General features: G+C 39.8%; 1 protein-coding gene across 2 annotated transcripts in view; it reads left to right on the top strand.

The window, feature by feature from the left end:
* kiaa1549la (KIAA1549-like a) overlaps positions 1-10131 on the top strand; it is a 233270-nt gene that overhangs the window by 114362 nt on the left and 108777 nt on the right. Inside the window, exons 11-12 of one of the 2 annotated variants that reach the window (XM_032523275.1) lie at positions 330-490; positions 6894-6929. In XM_032523275.1, coding sequence (XP_032379166.1) covers positions 330-490; positions 6894-6929 — 197 coding nt within the window. The remainder of the gene's footprint in view (positions 1-329; positions 491-6893; positions 6930-10131) is intronic. The other variant, XM_032523276.1, reaches the window with a different exon arrangement.

Below are 10131 nucleotides of genomic sequence, written 5' to 3' on the forward strand. Positions count from 1 at the left end.
TATCCCAGCTATCTACACCTGGCTTGAAATAAATGTAAATGTAAATAGCTTCACCTGCTCATCCTGGCTTGGCACTGCAACCAATTAAGCCTCGATGAGCAGATCACACTAAGTCAAGCTGCCCTTTTTCACTTATCCTGGATATCTTTACTCTACTTTCGTGCAACAGGCCCCTGATCTGTTGGTGTGTTTTTTCTGCTTGTATTGGTCCTGCAAAGTATATGCTTGGTAATCACTGGGGCGTAACAAGGGTCATTTAGTGGCTAAACTGCTTTGGAATGATTGTATACACAATTGAATACTAAGGAAGAATCTTTGTATGTTTGTAGCTGTGGTAAAGACGCCGCCCAGCAACCTGTGGATCATGGCTGTTCTAACGCCCCTCTTCCTGTTGATGGTGGTGATTGGTATGGTGTCCTTCCTTCTGTGTAAGAGGAACAGGGTCATCTTTAAAGCTGGCGCCTTTAGGACCTTCAAAACTCGCTCCAAGGTAAGACTGTCAAACTTAGTCGTCCAACTTTATCCCTTTCTCCTGCTTTTGTGTGCTGCCTAATGTTCCTTTCCATCTCCTTTTTCTCTTTGTTCTTCTTTCTTTCTTCTAATATCAATAATAATCAGCTGTTGTCTCACTCTTAGGGAGTAAATTGTTACCCCAATATATTCAAAGAGTACTGCTTTACATGTCCCAAAAGTAAATTCTACAGTTAAATTTGAACAAAGATTACATAACGTGGTTCTGAATGAGTAACATATCACACAGCAAACCCCCCTATTTTCCCATATTTTTGTGTCTTAGTGACTAATGGAGACAACAGTTTTTGAAATTGAGCCAGTATTAAGCAATACTGTTGCAGCGGCAAAACTTGCTGTAATGTTAATGAGCACACCTTTAATTTACATCCACTTGTTTTGCCACTGACATGCTAAGATTATTATTCTAAGGATCTGACATTATTTATGGAAAGGATCCCTACAGTGGTTGATCTTTTTGTAGCGTAAGATCCTTTTAAAAAAAAAACATGAAATAGCCCAAAAATTGCTATTGTCAAATCATCCAGACTTAATCCTAAAACACACTTCATTCAAAGGCGGGGAAAAAATAACTAAAACTGTTTTAAAACAGTCTTAGTTTGTCTTTTTACTGTTGCAACAATCACCACCCTGGTTTGGTTAAAATAAACCCTAAATTCACCCATTTACTTGTGGAAATATGCTGGCTCTATAAATGCTAAAGGATTGTTTATTTTAATGACCAATAGCCCGTGGTCATTGCTCATCATGCATGCTTTGAAGACTAATCGGCCGAGAGAAAATGGACAGGGCTCAGTGTACTGGAAGTGAACCTTTGGGTAATGTTGGCCCTTTCACAACAATAGTGCTCACTTGACATCAACTCATTTGGGGTTAAATAAAAATCAATCATTTTAAATGAGCATTTGTGAAATAGATAGCCACCAGCTGGTTTGATCAGGTCAGATTGTTCTCTTGGACACAGTGCAGTGGATGAAGCCACGAACAACAGATGCTTGTGTCACTGCAGTCAGTGAAATGGTAAACAAGCAATAAGCAGGCCAGCATCGGTTGTTCTGAAGAGGCTCTTGACATGGCTCGGGTTTGTTCAGAATTCCATAATCTTGAAGTGTGTTTCATATTTGATATCAAGATTAGACTTCCACTCCAGTGAGAATAACATTGTTATTGGTTACAAATGCTCAGAATAACCTGATTATTGATGAAACTCTGGTTAAGGTCTTATTCAGGTCAAGCTGTTTACGCAAACTTTTGATCCACAGTAAAAGAATCTCCCTTATGTTAAAAATAACCTAATACACACAATAATTCTTTCTTCAGATCAAAGATGACTTAAAAAGTTTGACCATCATCATCATTGGCCACCAGCTTTAAACACTTCCTATAACTTGCAAGGAAATGATTATGTGACCGTGGGGGTTAGCCGAGCTAGCTCTACTACAAGCAAGTTAATCTGTTAGCATGTTTAATGCCAGCTGACCACTATTGGCTTTGCAAGCTATAACGTTATCTCTACACCACACAGGCAGTGGGTTTGTCAATGTCAATGATTTTATCTAAAAAATGTTAACAATGGATAGACTTCACAGGGAATTGACTGTGGAAAATTACATTGGTTGTCTTTGTACAACAGTGGCTTTGAGCTGTGCTCTTTGTTATCTGGAATTTTTTTTAAACATTCTAAACAGAGCTGTGTGAGTCTTTTGCTCTCTGATAGATTCACACATTAAAGCTACATTGTGTAAGAATTTCACCAATCTAACGTTGAGCTCATATTATCGCATTGACTCTTGTCACGCTGTTCAAAGAACATCTTGCAGCTACGGTAGGCGTCACACTTCAAAAAGTGAAAGTGTACAAAAGACAGTCTATCACCCGTGGTTGTTGGAGTGAATGTCAGAGAGTGTTCTTCACACTAAGAGCGTGCACACACGCCACCCAACGGAAAGGAGGGAGAAAGAAAAAGAGACTGCAGCGGTCCGAAGTATAATTAACTAGTTGGGATCCAAAGCAGCTCCAGTGTTCACTCTTTTTTTCTGATGACGCCAGTCTTTTGCTCGTTTCAATATCCGTTTGTTTTCTGGGTAAAGAAGAAAACTCCTGTTCCTGAAATTTGGATTTTGAATATGTTATATATATATATATATATATATATTCCTTCTTTTAACTTGCTGGGGCCGGGAAAAGTCGATACCCATTAACATCAGCTGTAAGTCAAAAACACGAAAGGCGGAGCAGTATAGCTGTATGTCCCTTATCGGCTAACGTATTTCAAGATGGCGCATGGTTATGGAATGTCTAAAGTTTTTGAAGGGGCAACACAGATTTTTGATAATGAACAACTACGTTACACAATGTAGCTTTAAAGAATGTGAGGGAAAATTCTGTGACATGTCTGTCATATACAGATAAGGAAACTGATTTATATTAAAGAAATCATTAAATATGGTTTTAAAATGGTTATACTGTATATTATGATCAATATTATGAAATATTTTGGAGGGAGGTTAACTTGTTTGAAGAATTTAGTTTGTTTATGCCTGTAAAATTGTGTTTACTTTTGAACATTATTGCTTTGATTACATGGCAATACAAACTATTATTGGAGTTCTCTTCAAAGCACCTTCATATATTATAATCCACATGTAGGATCCAGCACCCCCGCTCCAAAATATTCTAGTTTCAATGTGAGTTGAGCATGTTAAGTCTTATTTTCCATTGGAACTCTCCAATATGCGGAGCCCCTGAGGTGGGTAAAAAAAAAATTCAATGAACTCAAAAACTTTTGAGAGATCTTGATTTTGTTTTTTGAGATCTTGAGTTTTATTTACGATATCTTGACCTATGTGCCATAGAGCTCCATTGTCAAAATATACTAATGGGCCACACTGTTGTAATGTCCAACATGTTCCTTTACAGTACCATGAACATGTGCAGTTTAATTCATTTTTGAGTCAATCCCACAAACGCTGTCCTGCTGTCCAGGGATGTACTGGGATAAAAAAATCAGCCCGGGACTTTGGGATGGAGCACCCTTTAATGAGAGCGCATGAAGTGCGCACCTAGAACATTTTCTGGAAGACATTTTAATATTGATAATAATACTACCTAAAGTAATACAGATGCAAAACAAATACAACTCAGCCTTTGTGGTATAAAGAGAATCTGACTTTCAACTCAGGATGTTTTGTACACCTGCCTCCTCAGTTTACGTTAAAGGTCCCATGGCATGAAAATGAACTTTATGAGATTTAACATTAATATGACTTTCCCCAGCCTGCCTATGGTCCCCCAGTGGCTAGAAATGGCGATAGGTGTAAACCGAGCCCTGGGTATCCTGCTCTGCCTTTAAGAAAATGAAAGCTCAGATGGTTCGATCTGGAATCTTGCTCTTTGTGAGGTCATGAGGGGCAAGGTTACCCCCCCCCCCTTCTGCGTTTTGCCCATCCAGAGAATGAGGCCCACCCATGAGAGTGAGACATCATGGCTTTCAAACGAGCAAAGTAGCAGTTGGTTAGGGCCACACTTCCAGCCTCCACTTTGCCCCCCTGTTTCCTCCTCAAAAGCTACAGACACACATACTAAGGAAAGCTCATTGTGGGACTGGCTCTAGTGGCTGTAATTCTGCACCAAGGCTGAATTTTGGGAAAGACACTTCAGGTATGGTATTAGGGGACCACTAAGAGTTATATAAAAGCATACAAAAAGCACCATGTCATGGGTCATTTAAATCAAAACAAGACCTGACTAAACAAGTATAAGTAAGTTGGAACAATAAGTACCAGTTCACTGCAAAGTACTGCTAAGCTCTGTATCAAAAACATGTAGATGATCAATAGAGCATACATTCAATAACATACAAAGACAATAACAATATAAAAGACAAAGACATACAATAAATTAAGTGCATGGCCTATTCTAATAAGTTGAGGAGTTAAGAAACGCATTGTTGTGATAGCTTATTAAAATAATTAAGTATTCACACTCAAACCTGCTTTGACCAAATACATAATATTGCTCAACATTGCTGAGTGCGCTTGTCATGTCTCTGCTGCTGGGTCCTGGTCCTGCCCCATCAGAGCTCTCTGTGACAGTGGTATTAACCTTGGCCTTTGCACTACGGAAAAGGTTGGTTAATGTTGCAGATTTTGCCACATCATGCTCTGTTTGTTGTTTTTTAATCTCTTAAGAAACGCTTGAAATTCCATGATTTTTTGTCTAAAAATCATTCCCACATTAAAAGTGGTACAGCTCCCATATACTTTGGCCCTCTGGGGTGTGCCTGATATCATTGGAAAGGTAACACTCTCAAGTGTTTGTTTTCAAGTGTCAAGGTGATTCTAGGCCTTACTGACACAGAGTTACAGAGACTAGAATTTCCATCTAAGTCATGCGTCTCTAAAATTATTAAAATACACTGCTGTAAACACATCTAGGTGAGATACAGACAACACAATACCATAGCCACGTCTCAGCTCACTACAGATAAAAATCCAGAAGCCAAAAGACTCCAAAACGGATTTTATATGAATGTTTATGTACAGATATGTCTGTGCATTTGCTTTCAATTTCAATTTGAAAAGTGCAAAGAACAAAGTCAAAAAAGTGCAAAATACAAAACTTCTCAAATACACAAACACACCCATGTCAATCACACACATAATTGAAATAAATATATACATATATAGAAATAAGTGATTATAAATTGGTCAGGGTGTGAAATGCAATAAATAAGACCCTATTTTTGCTTTGACACAGCTAAAGCCATCACAGGGTCAAAATTTCATTGTAAAGTTTGGTGTCTACTGATTCGTCTTAATATTGGGTAAAAAGGTAGGAGGGTCTCGTAGCATGTTGGAGAATACAATGACACCCACAGTGAGCATGTAGAAGCCTCGGGGGAGAAGTAAGATGGCTGAAAACGCCCTGCAACTTAAGAAAACACATGCAAATAGACAAAACACAAGCAAAGTAAGAAAACAACTTCACTATTTGGCAACACATGCACAGCAGCGCATTTGTTGAATGCTGCACATGTGTTGTCAAATTACTAAATTTCTTTTCTTAATTTGCTTGTTTTATGCCTATTTGCATGTTTTTTCTTAAGTTGCAAGGCATTTGCCCCTGTCGGCCACCGTAGAGAAAGGAGACAAAAAAGCTGTGACCCATCAAGAACTGTGACCACAGAGGGCGCTGTTGCACATGGTCTGCCCATACGTGGTAGACAATGGAGGGCGAAGAAGAGCGTCTACGCAAATGGCATAAACATTAATATATTACATCCACGGGTGCAAGCTGTATGATTATTCATGGTTTTTTATTGCTTTCTAAGGAGAAAAAGTAAACCACCGGTGACCATATTAACCACCTCAGGCATATTAACATATGTTTATCTCAAGGTAAATAAAATATATTAAGGTACAATTTCTTTGTGACAGCATGCACAAGTTACATTTGTAATAACGTACCTAAAAATAATCATATTCTACTATAAAGAAAAGAAATTAACTAAATATTTATTGCACCAGCACATTGGGTAAGTGAGGTCATACTCAGTGTGACCTCACTGTAACAGCTTAGTAAAGGAGTTAAACTTCAAAATATTGTTTGGGGTGGTTATGTCATCGCTTCACACCAATCTGGACACATTATTTGTTATTTTCAGTCTTTACAGAGCCAGTACTTCAGAGGTCACCATATCTGACAAGTAGCCGCCGTCAGAATGTGTGACCTCTGTGGATGTGAGAGCCAGGCCAGCACAGCTCAGGGCCGTACTGTCACCTGTTACAATTTTTCCATGACTGTAACTGACATCTGAAATTGAAATATGACCGCTGGCTGGTTGTTATAAATACTACTGGAGCAGTCCCCAGCAAATACATAATTTACTCCGATTTGAGTAATGTTTGCTAAAATCTACAGTAAGTGCCTGCCCAAGCTGTTTTAGGAAATCACTGAGCCTTTTAAATAAATTAAATAATTTTTTGTTTGTGACACGTTTTTCAGTAGGAACCAGGGGGTTTGGGCCTGATGGATTTTTTAGTATTGAAAAACAATAACAGGTTGCTGGTTATGGTCTTTTCAGAAGACCAAAACCAACAACAACCACCAACAACCCCCCCCCAGCAGACAAAGTAATCACTTTAGTAGTTTTTGCTACATTAGATGTCTCCAGGACCACATTTTGCAATGATGCAAAACACACAGGTGAAAACAATATCAGCGTCCCTGTCACGGCAGGTAAAAATATGTTGCTTCTTTCTATACTATCCAATCCTATCCTATCTTGTCATTTCCTTTTCTATTCTGTTTTTATATTAACCCCTTCCTGACATTGTCCCTCCAACTTTTTCCCTGTTTAGACGTCGTATCGAAGGGAGGGCAGCTACCACCACCAGGTATTCACTAGACAGTGGTTTGGTGGATTACTGAGTGAATGAATAACTTATTGCATTGTTTGCTGATTTTGACTGACTGACTTACTGACTGACTGACTGGTCACTCATGGACAACTGTTGTGTTGGCTGCTTATTTCTGTGTGCTGCCTATGTGCTGCCTGCTGTTGCTGGGTAAATTTGTGCATGTGGCATGTGTCCTGTCAACATGACTTTTTCCTCCATCCTCATTGGCTATGGGAGATCAATAGGAGGAGAGAGGAGGCGGCAGAGGAAAGGTGAACAACTATACAGTAATAGGGGTATGAAATACACAAGTACATTTAAGATTTAAATTGATCAGCTAAATTAACAATAATAAGCTATGTCGTAAAAACAGGCAAATGAGCTTAAATCTGCCAGCCGGAAGAAGCCATTTTTTAACCAGGGCTCATAAACATGACTAGCAGAATGGAAGCTCTAACCCTTCAAACCTATTTTTATTTTGTAGCATCCATAAAAAGTGACTCAAGTTTGTGTCAACAGCCTAGACTGCCTCTCTGCCAGTTCCTTTCCCTTTCAAACTAGTAAATAATCCTACATGGACACCCAACCCAATTTATTTATAATGTATACTTTATTAATCCCACAAGGGTAAATTACAATTACTTTAGCATTACACTGTATATATGTGGACTTGAATCAGCAACCCTCCGGTTTTCCAACCCAACTCCCGAAGGACTGAGCTACTCTCTCTCTCCCCCCCCCCCCCCCCCCCCCCCCCAATAATTGATGTTGACGTGATTTGAACACGCAAGCTTCTCATCTGGACTCACATGCGCTACCGTTGCGTCACGAGATAATCTTTAGGTCTCTCCATCAATCCCATTCTTGTGAACATGATATCTCAGGACCCTCTTGAGGGAATTTCTTCAAATTTGGCACAAACCTCTACATGGACTCAAGGATGAACAGATTAGATTTTGGAGGTCAGAGGTCATGGTCACTGCGGCCTTTACAAAGTGTCTTTTGTTTTTTTTGCCAGAACTCAAGAATTCCCACTTTACTTATGACATTTTAAATGTCTAAGGAAAATGATGAGGTGATATCTTTAATGTCCAATAGGTCAACTTCATCATCTGTTCTGCAAAAACATTTTTCTGGACATTATTTGATGCCATAACTCATGAACAGAAAGGGAGATTGAGACCATGTTTTACATTTGGTTGGATATTGATTGGTCACGTTTGGTTGGACACTAATCTTGGGTGCAAACCTTGAAACTATGTTGATTGTTTAGATCTTCCGTGCTTCTGTGTGTGAAGCATCTACGTTTCGCCAAAAAATGCACTTAATACTTTTTTTATTAAATCGCTTCAAAGTCTTCACTACATAAATTATGTGAGTCTGGACAGACAATGTAAACTGCAACTTGACTGGTTGTCGTAGGCGTTCAACTACAACGCGGTAATTGTCTGCAATCTGTCTTGTCTTACTTCCTGACTTTTGGTTTTCCCGCCTTTGTGATTGTATGATGTCTTTCACCTGTTCCCAGCCCTTTTGTCATCTGCTCCGTGTTTTAGTCTGTTGTCAGGTCATTGTATTGTTTATGGAGTCTATTCTTTTGCCTTTGTGTACCAGTTTTTAGTATCTTGTTCTTTTGCTCCTAAAGGTGATATCATTTTTACATTCACAAAAGATAGTTATCTAACTTGTGCACAGTTATTAAATTGGGTGTAGTTATTCCGGCTAGGAATAAAGAAGTTACTGTAGTTTTTGGGATTAGACACAAGCAAATGGCTAATACAGAGTTTGCCACAGTTAATTTATTGTTTTCACGTCAGCTATGGCTGACAGTAGCCAGGTCAGAAATAATGTTGCAACAAAAACTAGCTTACATCTCTTCGTCTGCTTATTTAAGGACGTTACAATGGCCACTCTCTTGATTCTGAATTTTATTTTATGGAACGTCACTGGAGAATCGACCCAAAAGCAGACAGGAAATACGTTTAAGGACACACATGCACGCAATGGGCAAGGGGGTGTTGTGTTGATCCAGTGAGTGTTGGGTGCTGTGCGCTCTCCAGAGCATGCCCTGTTGACCAGTGTCTTGTTTGTGGCGTCGACCGTGTGGTAATGGCGTTCCCCAGAGTCCAACAAACCATTCCAACACATGAATAACTTCCTTGCATCCAGAGGAGCAGGCAGAGAAGCAAGCAGGGATAACAGGAAGCATGAATACAAGCAAGTAAGGCACACTGCAACAGGAGAAACACAATCAGCCAAACAAGCTAGAACAGCAGGAAACAGAATTACACAGGGGGCCAGGAGAGTTATGTGGAGTGTTGTTAAGCAAAACCCAAAAAGGGATCCCACAATGCAAAATAAATGACACAAAGAGTTAACAGGGAAGCTGACAATAAACAAACTCCAAAAAGAAGACAGAAAACAAGGAACAGAAAAAAAAAGCAAAAACTAGAGCTCAGGGGCTTGCAAAAACTCACAGGGAAACTCAGGGGAAGGATGACTGCAGGGAAGAGACCAAGTTAATGCGTTTACGGGGTATATTGGGAACTACAAATCAACTCACTAGAACCCCGTCCTTGGCTGGTGAGATTTGGGAGTTTAAACGGTTCGAACAGTTGGTAATCATTCTCCCTATACTATTAGAGTCTCTCCTTGAACCACCTGTTCCTTTCAACAGGGGTAAGCCAATTACATGCCTGTTGCATGGGATCCTCCTTGGGAAGCATGGGAAACGAGTTAGGACAGGCAGATGATGAAGAACTGATAGCTACCTGAGGAGTTGTACTGGTTGTAGGCAGGTTAGCTAAGGTAGTTGAACTGATACGTCTCTCTCTTAAACGATTGTCAATACGATCGGCTAGAGAGATTAAGTCCGAAAGATTCTTTGATTCAGACAAACCCACTAAACTGTCCTTGACATTTTCATGGAGAACCTTGAAGAAGATGCTTTGTAAAGCCCTGTCATCCCAACCCAGCTCATCTGCTAATGTTCTAAACCCAACGGAGTTACAACTGTACCACGCTAGTAGACTGTACGATCTGGCCATGAATGGATCACAGAGCTGGCCTTAAGTACTGCTGGGGGATGATTAAGGGACAAGCTTCACCTGATGCAGCCTGCAAACTAAGCCACGCCCATAACTCAGAGACAGACCTGGGGCCTGTTGCACGAAACTAGGATAAGGGATTAAGCCGGGAT

This window comes from Etheostoma spectabile, chromosome 8 (assembly GCF_008692095.1).
Source record: "Etheostoma spectabile isolate EspeVRDwgs_2016 chromosome 8, UIUC_Espe_1.0, whole genome shotgun sequence".
NCBI classification, from domain to species: domain Eukaryota; kingdom Metazoa; phylum Chordata; class Actinopteri; order Perciformes; family Percidae; genus Etheostoma; species Etheostoma spectabile.